The sequence below is a fragment of the Salarias fasciatus genome, chromosome 9 (assembly GCF_902148845.1).
Source record: "Salarias fasciatus chromosome 9, fSalaFa1.1, whole genome shotgun sequence".
Taxonomy (NCBI): Eukaryota; Metazoa; Chordata; class Actinopteri; order Blenniiformes; family Blenniidae; genus Salarias; species Salarias fasciatus.
The window spans coordinates 15,783,353-15,803,909 of record NC_043753.1 but is presented as its reverse complement, the minus strand read 5'-3'; the positions used below and the strand labels follow the sequence as shown (position 1 = coordinate 15,803,909).

Below are 20,557 nucleotides of genomic sequence, written 5' to 3'. Positions count from 1 at the left end.
CTGCTGTGTGGGAGTCAGTCCGGTCCTCGTGCGTCCTGGGCGGGGAGACGCGCCTCGTTTGACGTCAGGAAGGAGACCGTCTGCTCAGTTTGGCCGCGGAGGAGCCCGAACGAGTCTTTCCCACAACACACAAAGTGGGACCAGGTCGAGTCCGAGAAAACCCAAGGACACGTGGACCCGGTCTGCCTCCGCGCGCCGCGGCTGTTCCGGAGTCTTCCGCCTCTCGCGGGGCGTCTTGTAGCGGAGAAACAACACCGGATACGAGCGCTGCCGCCGCCGCCAGGATTTCCGCCGTGAAGCCCGGAGGGGGAGAAGGTTCCTATGGCTGCCTGGGCCACCGAGAAACGGCATGTAGCAGCGAGGTGTGCAGGTATGTCTCAGCCGCTTTGCTCGAGGGTCCGCGGCGCCGCCTCGCACCTGGTGTTTGACTCGCGCGGAGCGTCGCTTTCATTTCTCACCCGCGCCTGGTGTCACGAGGAAGAAGAGCAATGAAACAAACTATCAACAACAACAACACGAAAATAAGCCCGTTTCATTCAAAGTAATTCACAAATGTATGATAAGTAATTTTTCTGTCAAAATATAAATACTAGCATTTATCCTGTGTACATTTTTATTTATCTTGTTTGCGTTTTTTTTTTTATTTTTATTTAAACGTTTCTACTTGAAAACGATTTTTGAAAAGTATACTGGCAAATTTAAAAACATTGTCCAAATGAAAGTATTTATTAGGAAAAGGCATAGTGTTTAATATCAAGTAAATTCTGTAAACATGTAAAGTTAGAAATAACAGGTCATAATCTACAGGACTGTACCTGTTCATTCTGGAGTCACGTTAATAAGCCTATTTTTCGTTTTTTAACCCAAAATCCATATATTATCCATATATCCATCTTGTGCATAATACCTGTACAATTTGATTTGAAAGTGTAATCCTTGCACTGATGGTATCATTACAGATCAGGCATAAAAGTGGTATTGTAGTGCTTTATTCTACTGTGGATGATATCAGTCTTTGCATTTCTTAAGGCCTCATTGGAAAAAAGAGTACACTGTATTACACTACTGTACCCTACTGCACTACACTGTACTACACTAAACCTTCAGACTGTTCTGATGGCAAAATGTGCTGCTTAAGTGGTCTCATCAAGAATTAAGCTGATGACTTTAATTCCATAAAATATATTAATATCAGTATTTATTTTCATGCTATTCTGTTGAGCAATTGGAAACTTTTTGAGCCCCATTTTGAATGCATTGGGGTATGTGATCATGTCATTTTGGAGACGTGACCATCAATCTGCATCATGATTTGTAGAAATACATGAGACAAGGCTAAATTTCATATCCCCCTCTTATGAGTGAACCACCTATGTTGCCTCATATCTCAGTGGAATAAAGACTTGAGTTGTCAAATAAATGTCTGTCAAATGTAAAACAGATCAAACCTTTCTCTACTGGTAGATTGTAACGGTACAAGACTGTGTACTCAGACACTGCTGTTCCCATCCACTACTTATCACGGTAAATATAAAGGCAAGCTAAAACTCCTGAAGTGCCTGGAAGTGGTACTTATTATCCAAAGAGATTGCTGAGTAATTGTCCATCCTCCGGCTTGATGTTTAATCAGGTGGTGCAGCAAAGATGATGTTCCTGAACTTAATCCTGCTTTCAAAGATCCTCAGCCAACCTGCTTTATGTATTTGTGGGATACAAAGCACTTTGCTCTGCAAATCTTTTTTGTGTTTTGCAGCTGCAAGTATAAGATACATCACACACAGAAAACTGCTGAGTGCCACAGTCATGCTGTGAGTCTGTGCGACAGCATTAGTTAGTTTTTGTTTTTTTTTTTTTGTCAGGGAGCAGATGTGTTTTTTGGTGCGACCACTTGTTCATTAATCACATGAGCATGCAGCTCAATCTGTCTCCTCTTTTTAGGCTTTTAAAGACCAAATGCTGGGAGGATCAGCAGTTAGACGACAGCGACCTCAAATGACTCCAATGTTTTCTTTTAATAAGTTAGTTTGATCAGTGGCTGGCTGATAATAATAGCACACTGTGGCTTGATTTAATGCTAATTAGAGTCTCACTGAAATCCTGCGAACAAAGCAAGATCCCCCTGAGAGAGGTTTAACTCAGATGAAGGATTAATCTCACTTTGTGGCTCTTTTGGGAACCGTCGGGCCTGTGATTGAGGAAACACTGAAAATCTGTGATTGTTACAAATGTTGGCCCAATATGACCTCCTCTCAAATCCATCTGTGCCATTTAGACACAACGGGAGGGTGTTAATGTACTAGGATTGCTGTAAGTCTTCAAATGGTGACAGATGTGAGACAGATGCAGCGGACCGGGTCGGGTCAAATGAGCAGGATCGCTTCAGCTTTGGTGGAAATCTGTCCCGAAATACTCCAGTATCTAAAAACATGGACATGGCCAGCAAGCTGCTGCATGCAAAGGTCAAATGAGCAAAGTGAGCTTGAATAAGTATTTTACTGACACAGTATTTTTCTTTCAGTCGTGAAACGTCTGAACTGAAGACAAACTGGGTACAGCAATGACTCACTACTTTTTAACAAACAGCCTCTTTGCATGTCTGGTAGAATGAGCAGCTGCCTGTCATGAAGAAGCGAGGGAAGAGGCTGCTGCCGGCGGAGGAAGAGGAGGAGGGCTTGTGCTGCTGCGAGTATGTGAACAGACACGGAGAGCGCAGCCATGTGGCGGCCTGCTGCTGCGACTGTGAAGACCTGGATGATGCCTGTGACAGGTGAGGGGCGTATATCTGTAGAAAAAATAAAATAAATAATTAATTAGAGTCCTGTTTGCAAACTAATCCGTTTTTGGTTAATTGCTGCAGCTCCAAGAGTAAATAAAGACTTTCTGTGTTTCATCAGGTTTCTGAAACGGGAGCCTCAGAAGCCTGAATCTCTGTCCCAGGTGACTTCCGTCATATCGGACCGGATCCGTATCCCCTGGCTGTGGGGTGGAGCCCGAAGGCTGGAGCTGTCCATCATCCCCCCTCTCGTCCTCCTCCCCGCCCTGCTGCACCTGGCGGCTCTCCACTTCCTCCTCGGCCTGGTGGTGCTGACCGCTCTCCCCGGCTTGGTGCTGTGGTACTACTATTTCACCCACCGCAAGAAGGGCCGGACGCTCTTCTTCCTCAGCCTGGCCTTGTTCTCCCTGGGCTACATGTACTACCTGTTCGTCACCGAGGTGCTTCCCCGCGGGGACGTCGGACACGTCCAGCTGGCGGCGGTGAGCGCCGGGGTCGTCCTCACGCTGCTCGCTCTCGCCCACACCAAGAGAGGCCCCGGCGTCGTCCGGCCGAACCCGGAGGACGTCCACAGCACCGTCACCTACTACAGCCCGGCGGCGGAGAGAGACTCCTCCGTCAACGGGGGGAGGCAGGAGGTGACCGTGACGGTGGCCAGCCGGGCGGGGCCGTCGGAGCAGGCGGAGGTGGAACTTAAGGAGACGAACCGAAGGAACTGGTGCACGGCGTGCCGGGTGGTGAGGCCCCCGAGGGCGGGGCATTGTCGGATCTGTGGCGTCTGCGTGCTGCGTCTAGACCACCACTGTGTCTGGTGGGTCCCATTAAAATGCCGCTCGCTTCACCTTTCCAGTTTCCTCTTCTTTTGTCGCATTGAAGTTGTGTTAATGTTAGTTTTTTCTCAGCTATTGTGTGAATTTTTGATCATTTACCATATTTATATGTTACGTCTGCCTTAGTTCTTCATTGCTACAGATCTCTGTTTCTCATACATTGATTATCTCCACATGTGTCTGTGTGTAGTTTAGTGTAACCCTCTGGGTCTCAGTAAGATGTTTTGTCTACTTGTGTGTCTGTGCGTCCCCTCCTGTTGTTGCTGGGGGGGTTAGGATAAACAGTTGTGTGGGGCAGGCCAACCACCGCAGCTTCCTGCTCACGCTGGTCCTCTTCCTGCTGACGTCGCTGTACGGCATCAGCCTGGTGCTGCAGAGTGTGTGTCCGCGGCAAAACCTCCTCACAGCACTGCTCTACTGCCCGGGAGTCTACAACCAGTACAGGTATGAAGACACACACACACGGGCGGTTATAGAAACCTGAAACCAGGGACGGTCAATTCAGGGAATAATCACTGAAACTCATGTTGGCTGTTAAAGTTAGCAACCATTATCCTTCCAAAACTGTAAACTTTCAGTAGAAGCAGAAAGCTTGTAGCAGAATATATGACTTTTTAAGACGACTGGTACTTTTTGCATATTTTAAACTCAAATAAACAAAGACTAAGTAACAGTGTTCAGACCGTATCTAAAGAAACAAACGTCTTTAATTTCCCTGTAGCCATCGCTGTCCAGCTCCAACGTGAACATCTGCTTAACTCCATGCGGGCAAGCTCCATTAATTCATTTACACGCCCAGAGAAGCATCCACCATGAAGCGTATAGGAAATAGAAATCTCATTAAGCAGCAGTAAAGTGCAATACTGCATTATTTTAATAGCTCTGAGAATCTGTCCAAGGAGACTCGCCATGGGGCAATTCTGACATCCTTCCAACAGTTCTGTTTTTTTCAGTTGATATTTGTTGCATTTTGGACATGAAGTGTCTTTTAATACAGCGTTGAACCAGATTCAAGAGGACTCTGGCGCCCTGCCTGTTGGTCTGTTGGAGGGAGACTCTGTTGATGCTCAGAGCGGCGTGAGTGGAGGGAAGCAGTTCAAATGACCCGCACTGCTGTGGGCATCACACACTTCAACACGAGCCTCCAGAGGACCTCATTTGAATGTCCAGCATGTCCTTGAACCTAAAATCAAGAGTTTTTTTTTTTCATTCATTTGTCCAATGGCAATTTTTAGGCTTGCTTCAAAAAAGTTTTATATAGAATAACGACTAAAAGAACCCCTCATTGATCACTTTCTGAAGAGCAGTTTTTGCAAGCAGTGGTTCCTGTTTCCTGTGAAGTGCTGCTTTGTGAATTTACCGCCGTCTCTCTTGTGTTCCAGCACTGCGCTCTGCTTCACCTGCGCCTGGTACAGCAGCATCGTGACCGGCGGCCTGCTTCACCTGCTGGTGGTCCAGGTCGTCAACATCAGCTACAACGTGACGGAGCGCGAGGCTCGCGTCGCGCTGCGAGAGAAAACGGCCCGCAGTGCCTTCTGGGGACTCATCGTGGAGACTGGCGTCTACTCTCGGGGTTTCCGTGGAAACTGGTCAGAGTTTATGGCCATGGGAGACAAGCTGAGCCCACCTTCTCCTGCTGATCTGGTGTAAGAAGAGACTATTATGTAACTGACTTTAAAAAAAAAATTAGACATGGGGGTGGTGGGGGTTACTGCTGTTGTTCTGATCATCTCCACTGGATGGCAGCATCGCTCCTCAAAACTGGATTCATCAGAAAGCGACCCCCTTCTGTTGGCTGAAAGCTGTCAGCACTTCTCAGCTCCGTTTTAACGTCAGCCGTGAAGAAGCACCGACTTCGTCACTGAGCAATAAGACACAGACTCTGATGAGATACATTCACCGCCATTAACGTGGCTGACAGCTGGCCTCTCGTCCACACAGCTGCATCCACTCTGGCTCATATTCACACACACACACACACACACACACACACACATAGACGCCGTCTTGCACCACGCTCAACAGTCGTCTCTCTTTACTTCACAATGGACGCCGAGCGCTGACCTTGTGTCTCCTCTACGTTCCAGCAGAAGCTGGAAAATGAGAAAGGCAGGAGTGACTTCCTGACAAGAGTCGAGCCAGTGTGTGAATCCTCTAAAGAAGTACTTCTAAAAGCACAGCGTCAGCCGCCAGACGCCGCCGCTGAAAGCACAGACACGTCTGTTCAAGGATGGACTCCACGGCCTTTTCACACTCTGACCGCACTTCAGCTCGCTCGGCCTTGTGATATAGCGTGTTGATCACGGATAAAAGAAACATTTTTGAAAGAGCCGGATGATCAGGCGGATTTGAGTTCGACAGCAGTCGTTTGTATAGCTATAAATATAATAGTCGAGCCGAGTGCCAGAGGAAACTTTTCCGAATCTGTGAAAGAGCACAGGAATCAATACACACCAGTATCTTCTTTGATTTCCTCTTTTAAAGAGATGTAGAACTTCTTTTGTATCCTATAATTGTAAAGACCTGCTCATGCCTTTGTGTGTTTATCTGAAATGACTAATTTATTTTTATTAAATGAATGTGGGAAGTGTGAAGGCGTTTTCATGTTCCAAAAGTCGCCTCCTGCGAGGTGTGCGAGTTTTCTGGATGCGGTTTCCCATCCACGCTCGGCTTTCTCTCTTCAGGGGGGCTTTGCGGTGGACGGAGGCAGAAATCGGGCAGAACTTCGGCCACTTTGCGGCTCAGTCTCCGGCGCCGCTCATCCCTCTTCCTCTCCTTGCGCAGCAGCTCCGGAAGCTTCCTCCAGGCCAGGAGACATCGCTGCAGCAGCCGTCTGAAACGCAGGCAGATGGAAGGACAGACGGAACGGAGCCGCTGAGCAGTGACCAACTGGATTACAGAGACCGCTGCTGGGTTGACAGCGGCTAATAAGTTTTCATGTGCGACTCGAGGCCTGCAGGAGGTGGCAGCTGGTGGGAATTCACCTGTAGCCTTCGGCCTTTTTAGCAGAACTAATCTGACAAGCTGACATTTCCATTTTGTGCCATTGACGGGGAAATGAATAAAGCAGCGAAGTGCCGCAGAAATAACTGATCGTGTACGCAAAGGAAAATGGGCCACCCTGCGATGAAAGTTTTATTTGACATAATCAAAGCAAAATGCTTTGGTCCAAAATGAATAATGCAGGTAAAACAAATGATTTATAAGTCATTTTAATGTAAATTAGAACTCAAACTGACTTTTCTGCCTAAAGGCTGCACTTTTTCTGAATTTTTTAGATAACTGTCATGAATTGTACATTTTTGTTCCCCAGTTAATGAAAGTCATTGACTTTTTTGTAATCTCTGACATTCCTGGAGATGAAGTTGACAGCTTTGAGGAAAATGTCTCTTTTAACCCTTTCACTTCAAGTCTGGGTCAAAACTGAAAGGGGAGACTAAATAAATGGTAAAGTGATAACACTGCCTTCAGACTGGAACATAGGGCAGCACAGGTTGAGTGGAGCCAGTGGGTAAAACGATTCATTCCCTCTATCAGTGCGCCATCAGCTCCTTGTAACATCGACCATGATCTTTTTCAGTTTGCCTTTGGAAAATGGGAAATAGTTTTATCATTATCTTAAAGATATACAGCATATTGTCAGTAAAACTGAACATCGCTCCAGTAAATATAATATGCTGCATGGTGTTCCTCAGGGCTCTGTATTCGGTCTTTTACTGTTTTCATTGTGCATGCTTAGACTCGACAATATCATTCAAAAACATGGAATGAACTCCCACAGTTATGCAGAAGATACTCAGTTATGTCTGTAGAACTAATTACATTTACAATGGACTGGATGACTACATTTCTTAAAATTAAATGTGAAGAAAACAGAAGTTCTTGTAATTCTTATTCATGAGGCACCATCTGTTACCGGTTTTAAAAAGCAGCTTAAAACCTTATTTGGAACAGCATTCTCATAAAATACTATCACGTTGAGCTGCTATATAAATAAAGTTAAGTTCCGTGAACACAGTGATATTCATCTTTGATTTAAGCAAGCAGAAAACGCTTACAGATCACTGATCACTTTCCACTCAGTTTAATCACTCTGCATCTGCTGTGAAACAAAATTATTTTATGAAAGTCTCATTTCATCACACTAGTTTCCTCTGATGTTTTATTCTTATAATTTCCAAGTGGCCATCAGCCCTGCTTTTAGAGAGCTGTTATTAGTGAATAGTGCCACAAATAAGTACATTTTCTCAAAATAGTTTTTCTCGCAGTTCAAACATCAGTATTTGATGGTGTGACTCTTTTATCTCCAGGGAGTTTTTATATTTTGACCTCCCATGAGCAGTTTTTTTTTTTTATTAGGATCTGTCAAAATCCATATTGCTTCGAGTTCTTTTAAGTTCTTTTCAATTCCTCCTTCTTCTCACACTTGTGACAGAAAAACATAAATATTTTTGACGGTTTCTTAGTTCTTAACACTTATGATTAAAACAGAAGCATCTCTTCAGGAAGGGATTCATATATCACACACGTGGATTTTTTTTTGTGCAGGATGATTAAACGGTGATTAGCCAGAGCCTTTCAGAAAGCGCTGCTGTCTTCCACGCCAAACCCCTGCGGGCTAAATCACCACCAAGTGGAAACAAGAGTCCAAATTGTTGGACAATTGCTCCACAAGCTGCCTTGACGGATGGTGCTGCATAAATCAGATACACTAATTACGTCTGGAAATAACAGAGTGAGCTATTTGATCATTTATTTTCTGAAACTCATCAGACACTACATTTTCTCAACGCTGTTTGATTTCTGGTTGTTTTCATTTCAGTATTTGATGACGCTTCTCTTTGTTTCCTCCAGGCAGCTCAGTTTGCATCGTCCTGAACTCCCATGGGGCAGGTTTATTTTTGGGCTCGATTACACACTGTATTGTTTAGAGTTATTTTAATCCCCAACACTAAACAGCAATGTGAGGTTGAAACAGCAGATAAAGTCTGATCTTTCAGTTTCCCACTGCCAATGCTAAAGCAGGCTCATCTTATTCCCTTCGACATTATAGAGCTGGATATAAAGTGGGACAAAGTGAACATGAGTGGGTGGAGAATTTAAGAGCTCCACTGATGCTTAGTAAGGCTTTTTGGAGCAGAAATTAATAAAATTGCAGCCTCACTGTGTTTTCAGTGCAAGCTTTTGCAAGGCAATTAATAAAAACTAAGATTACGGCCTTGTAGGAATTAGCAGCCACAGAGCAGTCTCGATAACAGTGATCGACTTCAGCTTTTAGAGGGATTGTCATTTGCAGAAGCGATGGCCCAGCTGCACGCATGATCCATATGACAGTTATTCACAGAATATACTGACTAGAAGAGACTTTCATTGTGGGGGGCAAAAAAAAAAAGCAGTCGGATTGGAAATATTGTGTCATGAACAGCAAAAATAAAACAGTACTGCCTCCATTAATCATGGTACGAACTGGCTTGCTCAGCTATATGAGGCGCCGCGCCGGAGTCAAAGTATCGATTGTGCAATCTTCATTCAAATGCACGAGTAAGGTGTGAAAGACGAAATGCATCATGCACCAAAACGAGCTTCTTTCACAAACTCATTTCTAAGTGCACTGCAAAGGAAATGTTCCTGCCTTGCATTTCAGCTTGTGATTAAAAGACGTACACGCTGTTAAACTACGTATCGTGTTGGTTCTACGACTGCGGCATCCATACAGCGAACATATGGCGAGGCCTGAAGCGGCGGACCTGTTATCGTGCTCCCGAGCCAGCTCCTGTCGCTCCCTCTCCACCAGCCTCTCCTGGGTCACGTGGGTCTGCAGCGCCAGCAGAAACTTCCTGAGCGTGCGCGTGCGATGGAAACGCTCTGCCCGCTCCTCCTGGATGAGCCGCAAGTCCTTCAGCTGAAACAGACTCGCGCTTAGAGATAACGCCTCAATTTACATGTTGGCACATGGTTAAAAAAAAAAACCCTCAAAATCTGCTGATCTTTAAAAAAGCTGGAAAAAATTCAACTCATTTCATTTGTCAGATATAAAAACAGCTACATCTTGTTTTCCTTATAGAGTCACCTGACAGGTAGAGGAGGGGATTAGGGGGAAAGTGTTCCTGTAAGCCAGTTCAGATTGAGTGTGTGTGTGTGTGTGTGTGTTTCGGGTGGGTGGATACGCACTCTCTTCCAGCAGCTTAGGCTCCGTCGGAGTAAAAAGCACCGGTACAGCTGGTCAGCGCAGGCTTCCTTCTCAGACAGGGACTCTCTTGCTGATTGATGCCAATACAGTATGCAGCGCCTCAGCAGCAGCAGATTATGATGAGTCTCAGCCAGCTGGCGGGGATTGGAGAGAGAGAGAGAGAGAGAGAGAGAGAGAGAGAGAGAGAGAGAAAAGGAAAAGTGGCTATGTGTGCAAACTCAATCATACGTGCCAGGTAGAAACAACGAAGCGCGTGAAATGATGAAACGTTTCTTGACCTCCTCTCACATCTTCATGTGAAACATTTATGCCAAAGATCTGCTGCATTCAAGCATGAAGCTCTGCTAAAGAATGACGACGATGCTGTCAAAGGAATACAGAGTTGAGCCAAATGGTGCTTTTTCCTTCTGCTTTCTCAAACATGCCTGTTGTGGAGCCTCTCTTTTAATTTCACTCAGTTTCGTCGACAGTTTGCTCAAGTGTTGCTGTGGGAAGCTTTGCAATCTGTATTAATAATTGTCTTTCTGTATTTTTGAAAATTACCTTCATTAAAATTCCAATCTCAAGACTATATGCAGCCATTTTGATATATTTGGAGGTGAATGTGGTGAGAATGATTTATTGTTTCTCTCCTCTGCTCGGCAACATTTCAATAATATACTGTAATATTCCATTTCCATGGATTGGTTAGCAATCAGTATTGTCTACACAGATTTGTTAGTGGTAACTATTTCAATTATAAGAGTAAATATATAATGAACATTGAGGTAATTGGTTGGACAATTTGTGCGGCATAAGCAGGATGGTTCTCCAGAGGATCAGAAGGATGCCATTTTCCAGGAGCGTACTCATTTTGAATTATTGAGGAAGGCTTTAAATAAGTAAACTGAAAGGATGGCTGAAAAAAAAAATATCACGACATCTCAGATAATAAATAGAAAACAGTTAATGCATGAATAAATAATGAGGTAAGTCCAGCTACATTAATGAAGGATGAGGCAAAGATTTTCATAAATGGCCAAATTTAAAGACGCTGAAAAGAGGCGAGACCTGAAATCAACTGAGAGTGAAAAATAGATAAGCGAGCTTAGTATTTAAGTATTAAAAAAACACTTATCAGTAGTCTGTGGGCCGTCAGAAACATCCAGTTGTAAAGATTTGAATTATGGAAATGTTCTAATAGAGTACAGCCCGAGATAGCGAGTAAACACAGCCAGCTCGGCTTTTCAGCGTTCAGACCGGCGTCCATATGGTGCTCAGGTTTTTCAGGTACATTTACTGTTGGAGGCGAGACATTTTCCCATTCGCTTATTGCGGAGCCTCAATAATGGAGAGCCTGGAGTGGTCCTCGCGCCGCTTTCTGTCGGCTCTTTTACGGCCCGGACGACGAGCTCCTCCTGGGTTTTTAATATGTTGCTGGACTGAGGGCGGCCTCATTCTGAGCCGGAGCCCAAAGCCGGAACGAGCAGGGCGGGCCGTTTACCTTCATGCTGTCTTGTCTCAGCTGAATGAGGCGTTTCCATGGCGCCAGGCCCCGCCGGAGCAGCAGGGCGGTGTGGTAGTGTTGACGGGCGACTTTCAGGAGCTCCTGCTGCCTTTTCCTCTCCTCCTCCCTCTATGCAGACACACAAAGTGGCCATGTTTTTTCATCTTCTGCCAGAACTCGCAGGGAAAAGACGAATTTCTTCTATTCTGCCTTCGGCTGTTGAGTCCCGCCGAGCGTTCAAAAGACATGCAGAACACCCCACCTCTCTCTCCAGCCTTTTCTCCTCCTTCCGCCTTTCAGCCGCTCGGAGTTTCTCCTCCACCTCCTCCCTCTGCCTCTGCTCCTCGGCGGCTTTCATTTCAGCCTAAAAAGTTGTGCTTTTCATTAAACTTGTACGTTTTTCCCTCGAACAACTGCTTGGCAGTCCGAACAGAGCAAGTCCAGGAAATGACTTCCCCCAATCTCACCAGCTTTTGCTCTTCTTTCTTTCTCTTGAGTTCTTCGATTTCCTTCCGCCGCTCCGCACGCCGACGTGCACGGGCCTCCATGGCTTCAGAAAAACAGAGAAAGGGATGAGTTCACCTAAAGGTTTTCTTTTTCCTTCCGTCGTCTCGGGAGCGGATCTGTGCATGTTTATCTCCGCCTCGCGCTTTGTCGACACATGTCAAGAGAGGGCATGCACCTTCTGCCTGTCCTTACATGAATCTGTGAAATGACATTATGTTGTCAGACTGAGGGAGACTTCAGACTGACCTCTGATAATCGGATGGGGGTCTGGCCGCTGCGCCACAGCTTTCTCCGCACACCGGCCGTCGGGTTCTCCGGTAAACCCCGGCGTCCTGCAACGTCGACGATCACAACCGAGAGCAGAGAAACAAAGACCCATCATAGCTCTACTGTGTGTCTCAGCTGACACTGGCATGACCTTGCCATCAGTCGGGCAACAGCATTTCGTCCTGATTGCAGGCAGTTGAGGGCAGACACGCTGAGCAAGGAAAAGAGAAAATCACAAAAGTCCATGTCTGATGAAATGTAAGCATTTCTACGATGTGAGTGTACTGGGGTTTTATTTTTTTTCCCCAAGATATAAATCTTCAAAAAGCATATACATTTTTCACACTGTCAAATGACACAGATTTGCAGACTATAACTCCCAGATTATGGCGTCTGAAGGGAATACAGTGCGAGACTGCGAGCCAACATTCAGAAAGATCAAACGGCGACTGAAAATTCGGTTTTATCTTGACTGAGCTGCAAGAAGTTGGACTGAATGTATGAAGTCCAGAAGCCTGGGCAGCTCGCAAGCCTCAGTGGACTCAAATGATAAGCGAAACTGAACATCGTCTGCATAAAAATGGCAGAATATATGACGACCATTCATGAGTGTGAGCGCTCTGGAGCCCCATTCACAAAAATGTGCACGAAGGGTTAAATGGCTAATGGAAATAAGTGTGAATGTTCCAGTGATCGTCTGCCTGCTTAAAGCTTTTGTTAGACTGTCGAACTCTTCGGAGGATATTCTGTAATTAGCACAGCGTCGGCTGGGTGAGGCTGCAGCGCAGTCAGTCTGAAAAAAGACGCTGTTTAACAAGATATTCACTCTTTTTGCATGACCTACCTTGACCTTGACGTCCCTCTGCGGCCCATCTTTCATTTTATATCCCCCATTTGTGGCTTGCATTTAAAAGAGAAAGCTATCAGTTGGAAATTAAGTTTCATACTAGTTCAGTTCAAGTGGAGTGGAGATCCTGGTTTCTTTCAAACCACCTTCAGCTGCTGAGTTTTCCACAACCTGCCAACTTGTTCTGTTCTCCACTGTAAAAACACGAGCGTGAACTATGAAGATTACTCACTATTTTGAGAGGATTTTGGGAGTTTATGGCACATTTGGGTGGAGTGGCGTCAGGAGGCAGGGCCTACTTACAGACCGCCGTCAGGGGGATTCTAATCAAGAAGAGCTAAATAAGAACGCAGGCCACAGCGCGAACAATAAACTGGCGGACTGAATAACGACTCCAGCAGTGGGTCGGAATCGCCTCCATTTCAGTAAACAAATGACCCATTTAGAGTGAAACAAGAACAGCTTAAATGTTACTTATTTAAATTATGGCAGAATAAATGAAGGAACACTCCAATCAGTCAGGTTTATATGGTAATAAAATACTGAATTTTTGTAATATTGGAGTGTTGTGGGAGCAGTAATTTGCTTGTGGCAGCCTTCTCTATATGAGCTCTGGCCTACGGCGACCTCTCTGATGGGGCATTTACCATCTGACCTTGTGGGGAAGCGTTGCATCAGGAGACCCACTAATTACATTTCAGCAGACCTAATGGATTATCGCACTTACCCCTAATTACCGACAGTATTAATATTCATATCTGCAGACGGCAAACTGAACTTTGGCTGATAGCTGTGGAGCCAAACACTTCCACTGAAAATGATAAACTCATGACGATTATTAATAAGTTGACATCGATGTCGCATTAGCCAGAGTGAGTTATCAAAAATTAAACGGCTCAAATTTCCACAACAGAAAATTTGATTTTGATGAATGAAATAATTGACAACTATAACCTTAAATTTGCCCTGGAGTGGAAAAGACGCATCTTCAGTCAATCACAGGATGCGTTGTATTGAGTTTGATTCACGGAGCAGAGCGTACCTCTGCTGCACCCGGGGGTCGGAACTGGAAACCCGAGGTCTTGAGCCTCCGCCCGCCGACTGCCGGGCCAGCTGCGCGGTTTTCTCCATCTCCAGCTCCAGTCCCATCAGGCTGTGCTCTTCCTTCAGGCGGGTGATCTGCTCCTGCTGCTCCCTCAGCAGCTTCCTCTGCTGCGTGATGATCCGCTGCTGGACCGCGTTTCTCTTCTCAGACCCGGCGTTCTCTGCGCGGGCTTCGCCGCGGGCTTCGCCGCGGGCTTCGCCTCTTTGGCGTGACTCTTGGAGCTCGGCGGCGGTCGGTGCCGCGTGGCGGCGAGTTACCTGCCACGGCTCAGCGGGCCGAGTCAGACCGAACGCTGGGATTCTCCGATTTTGTAATGTGGAAGTTTCAGAAGTTAAAGTACGTGACCTCCGATGATCCTCCTGCAGAGAATGAAGGAAGGGAGGAAAGATAGGATTATATACTGAAGAATCACAGCACTCTGGTCTGGAGCCAGCCTCAGGGAATCATAGAACCGCAGCACAACTTTCTCAGGACGTGTTTTCTCTCAAGCTGAAGGAATCCTGGTGTACTATAAGTACAGGAAACCTTCTGGCAAGGATTGCCTTCTTAGTGACCCCTTTGCCCTGAACTCCTGCAAGTCGAACTTTAGCAGCTGCTCTGCTTTTCCGGTCTCTGGAGCCCTGTTCCATTATCATCCACTTCTCACTTCTCAGTAGCGTTCCCTCCCTCTGCCCCATGCCCTCCTGTTCCTCTTTCCACATCCACACAGTATGTATAAATACTTGTGTGGGAAAAGGTGTAGGTTAGGCAAAGACGGGATGAGAGCAGAAGAATTATTTAGTTTAGTTGTAAAAGTTACTTATGGCCTCAGTCGGCAAGAACTTGATGTTTAAGTCACAGTAAGTCACGCTTCAATAATTTGCAATGATTTGTGAGTGCGTCTTTCACCTTCGCTTTGGCTTCAGACTGGCTCGGTGCTTCTGGTGGGGACACTATTCGCTGCGGTTCTGCGACGCTGAGTTTCCCCGTCGCTGCAGCGCTGATCAAGGCAGCCATTTTGCGCCTGGTTTCCTCCTGCTGGGCCACAAGCTCCCGCCGCTCCTTCTCCCCGCGACACCACAGCCGCCACTCATTCAGACATCGCCTCAGCAGGCGCCTTCGGTCGCTTTCAACAGCCAGTTGGCTTTGTCTGGAGCACAATGGATATGAATGTATTTTTAAACCCACGTTAGAGGTTGGTCAGGTCAGAACATAAAGGCTCAACAGTCAAAGGGAAGGCAGACAGATGAAGTGGGAAACATACAATAAGAGCCTGACTGGATAATAGTTTCATTGGTTTGGTTCTTGCCTATTTTCTGTTCGCAGCTCCTGTTCTGTTCTCGCCTCTTCTCGTCGCTGCCGTTCAGTCCACACCACGGCTCGCCACCCTCGCCACGCTCGCAGGCGCATCTTCCACTCGCAGAGCGCTCTGGCCTTACCCATGCGCAGCCTTTGGTTCAAGACCACGGAGAACCATCCGGAGAAATGCTTCTGTAAACACTAAAACATGCAGAAATGGGAGAACTGACACAGAATCGGGCACAGCACCAACTCCCCCTTGAATACACACACACACACACACACACACACACCTTGAGGTCACTCATGTGAATCATTGACTGGACTTTCTGCTCTTGACGCAGCCGCTCGGTGTGCTGCTGCTCTGCGAGAAGAACGGGGGCTGATTGAAGATTTCTGGTTGCTCTCGGTGCTTCTGCTTTCTCTCTTTCCCTGTGCAGTAAACAAAGAGCCGATACTGCAGTCAACCAGTTCTCCAAGATTTACTGACATTTTCATTTAACTGTTATCCTATTTTGCTGTCTCTGTACTGTACTCCCAACAAATCAACTAAAATATGGTAAATATCACATAAAACAAAGATAAAAACAACGGGTGATCTAAGGTTTGACAGCATTTTCCGGTTGTACCCGCTGTACTTTTTTGTGTGGATGCCTTCAATTGAAAACCTGTTTACTTTCTGAAATAATAAAACATTAATGCATCCAAACATTCAAGTTTGAAGGTGAGTTCGACTTCTGGAACTTAGAAAAAAGAAAACCGCAAAAGCCATCAATAACAATGCCTCAATAAATCAAAACTCAAACTTGGAGAAAAAAAATAAATAAATAAAAACGAGGTTTACGCCAACCTTATGACATGCCGGTACGGGCGAGCAGCTCTATACGAGGTGTGTGTAGGGAGTGTGGTATTGGAGGGAAAGAGGGTCAGGAAGTTCTTAGTTTGTGGAACTAGGTGGATGTTCTGGATCAGGTCCAATGTGACTGGAATTTGCAAACATGTTCAGGAAGCTTCTCTTTTCTTTCACTCTGAATGCAGCATCTGTATTACCAGCAAAACAATTTAATATGTTTTTTCTATTTATCATGTTTTATCTGCATGGAATATATCACCTCATAATCCTTTTGGTTTTTAATTTAGAAGGGACTAAGATATCAACAATAAGCATAACTTTTAATATCTGGAGGTTGTTCAAATTGCAATATGTTTAGATTTAAGGATACTATAGATGTGTGACTCTGGTCTGGGATTAGCCAGTCCTGCTACAGAAGTCTGAAGAGCCACTATGATGACTAATATAACTATATTCCTCTGATGTGCCGTAAAATTTTTAAATTCTCAAGAATTTCTGGCTCCAGGGCCAATCATGGCCCAAGGTCAGACTTTATGAGACTCACACGTCCCGTTGCACACCTACTAATTATGAAACGTCTGAACACCAGTCACAGCGTGTGCTGTCTGGGTTCCTTTAATTTTTGAATTATGAAAATAAAAAAAGTTTGATCCCTTTGTATCGTTTTGATGCAAAACCCTGATGGAATATCATTAAATAAACCTCTCACGGCGTGTGAATGCATGTACATAAAACAGGATGCAATACATTAAAAGATTTTCTTATAAACACTTTTTTGAACTGTATGTGAATGAATGTGAAAAATAGCGTGACAGTAGGACATTTTAAATGCTGTACCCTGAAGTGGTTTCAAACTAAGCTTCATATTCTATATTAATCTGATATCTTTAATATATTAATGGTGAAATAATTGTACATAATACATGATAAAACATCGTTGGTGGCTGTGGATACTGTACCTCTGTCGAGCCAGCTGCTCCAGGCCCCTCCTCCTCTCCTCCATCTGACGCCGCAGCTTCGCCATCTCCTGCTGCACCATCTCCTCCTGCCGGCGTTCCTCCTGCCTCCTCTTCCTCTCCTCCTCACGCTCCCTCCTCTTGGCCTCCTCTCTTGAGCCCTGCTGAGCTGCCCTCTCCCTCTGCTGCCTCCGTCTCTCGGCCTCCCGCCGGTCCCGCTTCTCCCGAACCTTCGGTGGAAACCAGGAGCACAAATCTGGTGTGAACTGGTTCCTGTGGTCCAACTCTTGGTGAGTTTTTCAACCCACAACCTTCACATATCTGATGCCGGCCTGAAGAATTTGACGAGTTCTGCTGTCACAGACCTGCTGGTGTCGGACTTCCATAGTGAGAGCCGGGTCTCTGAACTTCTTCCTCGTCTGTCCCGCGTCGAGGACCAGGTCCACCATCAGCTCAGGGCCCAGCACCTCTTGCTTCATCAGGTCTTGGAGGATGTTGTTGATGGTAGACTGCTCTTCTTCCTCAGCCAGGTGGTTATAAAGATCTAAATATTTTTGTATGGCAGAGAGAAGGATATTCATGAAGTCAGCCTCATTACCATTTTATTTCACTGATAATGATTCAAAACATTTATAACAATTCCATTAGACTGACTTCCACTTCATTGTCAGCCACTTAATTCCCTTTATTACACCCTGCTGTGAATACATTTGTATTCCTGCTTCTGATCACATGCAGTAATTTACAGCTATTGCCATGAAATTTAATGAACTCTGAACACCACTCATGCTGAAATTCAAAGTGAGCTCGTAGGGCTTCTTTAAAGAAGCGTTCGAGGCTTCATCTTGGCTACAGTCGACATCAGTAAGTGGAGTAAATGATTTATAAGAGCGGTACACATGAATACATCCACACTGGACTATGAGCTAAAAGCTTTCTCGCAGACTGGCTCGATTATCCATTCTGCTCATACATGGAGAATGAGGGAATTTTGTTTGTGGTTTTCTCATGTACTTTGTAACAGCTTTTTCAAGTAAACACAGCTGAACTATGAGCTCCCACAGGACCCTGCCTCCTCACCCATGAATAAGCAACTAAAACAAAGGTCGTATACATCCTGGTGTTTGGAGACAGTTACTGTGTGACTTATCTGCTGAAGAAATTACAGCAGAAATTCATTCTCTGATGGCTGATCGCTGTTAGAAGTTATTGTGGATTCCCAACATGCTGTGACTGGTGTGTTATAGCAGAAGCAGTAGTTTAAGTTGACATTCATTACACACAGTGAACTAAATCATTAGAGGAAAAAATCGTATTTATACCATCAAAGTTGTTGTAGTTGAGAGCAGGAGGCTGAGCGCTGGCCTGAGCACAGCTGCTCGTCTTCTCAGCAGCGCTCACGGGCTCGTCGTCATCGTCTGTCTCCAGCTCCAGTCGCAGCTTGCTGCCCAACCAATCACCTAAAAGAGCATGAGCTGCAAGACGCAACAACCAGTATATCATCATCGACATCCAGGTTTGACTCTGAAGAGCTTCTAGACAAACATGCTTATTATCTTTAATGATCCAGCCTACCTTCACTGTAAGCATCGTCATGATCTCTTAGCTGGTCAGAGCTTTGTAATGATACGACTCGAGTGCTGATTCCTGACTGAGGCTTCTTTTGGGAAAAGACTTCTGATACAGCAAACTCAGAGGCCAGCTCCACTCTCTGGTAAAGATGAAGAAAATTAGCAAATTTGAGGATGTCTATCAAATCTTTGGCTAAGTTTTTGATTTTAAAAAATAAACAGAGTGCTACAGTAACACAAGATCTCCTCACCTTCCTCCAATCATTGACGTCCACATTCTGTGTCTGTGTTTTAAAAAAAAGACACCTCAGATTATTTCACAGAATAGCTTTACTCTAAATCAGCAGAATACTTCAATATCTTTCCCCAAAAGTGGAAAAGTGGGAGCTTTACAGTTATCCAGCTGTCTCAGCCTGTGGTCATGTACAGGAGGATCAGTAAGCACCCATCTGCATGATCATCCCCTGACATTAGTCACCTCCATTCACAGCATTAACATGGATTTACTTCTTCTTCAATTATACAAGTAATAGGACATTCGCTTATCACAACTGAGCTTAACCTCAAAGGTGAAAAAAAATCCTCCTATATTAAAAACAGGATTACAGTCATTTCTATTTCTGCTTAAACAGAGGGAATATCAAGGAAATCATTTAATTCATTCTTGGGCCAAGCAGTCAAGTACTTGAAAAACTTTTTCTCAAGAGTGAAGTCTGTGTAAATCGTTACACATTCAGTCCATTTCCCTCTTGAACGAAAAACTCACCTTGTCGGTGGATCGCTGCCTCCTCCAGTGAAAAAGGTGAGGATTGTGACCTGGGAAAGTCATCGCTGCTTGTTAAAAACAACAAAACAACAACCATAAACGACTAAGGTATGCTCCTATCACATCACTTTTTATTTATTGACTTTACATATATACTTTTCGCCATCAAAAATAGATTATAAGGCAACATAAAACACCCTCGCACCCAAAATGCATCACAGTTTACTTCCAGCGGAGTGAATCGAAAAGAATTCTGGGTAATTGAGTAGTTTGGCTCTTTTTCACAGTTAACTATAACGAACAGACGTACTTCCGGGACTACATTTCCCAGAAGACAAAGGCTGTTCTGCCGTCTCTTAGTTACCACTTCTTTCTGAGATGTGTAAATACGTTGAAGACAAAATTTGCAATTATTCAAATAAAATTATATTCCAAAAGGTTTTTATAAACTATTACACTCTAAAACAAGGTATAATTTTTTGACAGTACAAAAAAAAAAGCATAATGGTCATTATTAGTGTTTCTCAATCCTCATTGATCTGTCATGAAGCCCTGCAGAAGCTTGATAATTATACATAATTTAAATCAGAATAATGCATGAATCATGAATAATGACAGGGGAGCCTGAGTACCAGGACTGGGAAACACTGGTCTTGATGGTAGCTTTCTGAGTATTGCCGCTCATGACAAGATTCACTGATGGGATTAAGTCAAAGTTACAACACAAACTGCAAAGTTGATAACACTACAGCAAAAAGCACAACGGAACAGCAGGGTCGAAAGAACATCCTTCCTTTTCATGGAACAAGATTATCTGATGGAAACAAACCAAACTGAAACGATGGACAGCAGAGCACATACATACCGGTAACAACTTTTAACAACTTAAACACAGTGACCAATATTGCTGATTTCTGAAAACATTTACCAACATTTTACTTAAATTTTATCAAACTCTCCTGTAATCAAACTAGCCTAATGTTTAACCAGAAACAAAGCCTGTTCTTCCAACCGCTATGCATTTTGGTTGTGGCCTTTGCATTTGTGTTGTGGCTTTTTGCCGTAGTGTGATGTTTTCTGTTGTTTGTGACTTTTTACAGGTGTGTCGTGACATTTTGCATTTGTGCT

The 20,557-nt window shown here is 44.8% G+C and overlaps 2 protein-coding genes across 3 annotated transcripts; one reads left to right on the top strand and one right to left on the bottom strand.

Annotated features, from left to right (window-relative positions):
- Positions 1 to 78: 78 nt before the first annotated feature.
- zdhhc23b (zDHHC palmitoyltransferase 23b) lies at positions 79 to 5,699 on the top strand. Of its 2 annotated transcripts, none has more exons than XM_030099906.1 (5): positions 79 to 370; positions 2,604 to 2,767; positions 2,895 to 3,584; positions 3,889 to 4,047; positions 4,986 to 5,699. In XM_030099906.1, exons 2-5 carry the CDS (start codon positions 2,622 to 2,624, stop codon positions 5,251 to 5,253), a joined length of 1,263 nt encoding a protein of 420 aa, XP_029955766.1. In that variant the 5' UTR covers positions 79 to 370; positions 2,604 to 2,621; the 3' UTR covers positions 5,254 to 5,699. The 2 variants fall into 2 exon arrangements, with proteins under 2 accessions (XP_029955766.1, XP_029955765.1); XM_030099905.1 differs by having other exon boundaries at positions 3,880 to 4,047.
- Positions 5,700 to 6,177: 478 nt separating this feature from the next.
- Positions 6,178 to 19,543, bottom strand: ccdc191 (coiled-coil domain containing 191). The gene is made up of 17 exons (XM_030099904.1): positions 19,430 to 19,543; positions 18,915 to 18,947; positions 18,668 to 18,803; positions 18,415 to 18,567; positions 17,458 to 17,636; positions 17,096 to 17,322; positions 15,577 to 15,715; positions 15,294 to 15,484; positions 14,894 to 15,134; positions 13,943 to 14,364; positions 12,033 to 12,118; positions 11,747 to 11,829; positions 11,542 to 11,643; positions 11,277 to 11,408; positions 9,775 to 9,927; positions 9,351 to 9,505; positions 6,178 to 6,436 (listed from the first exon to the last, which is right to left on the bottom strand). Exons 1-17 carry the CDS (start codon positions 19,490 to 19,492, stop codon positions 6,205 to 6,207), a joined length of 2,727 nt encoding a protein of 908 aa, XP_029955764.1. The 5' UTR covers positions 19,493 to 19,543; the 3' UTR covers positions 6,178 to 6,204.
- Between the last annotated feature and the right edge of the window lie 1,014 nt (positions 19,544 to 20,557).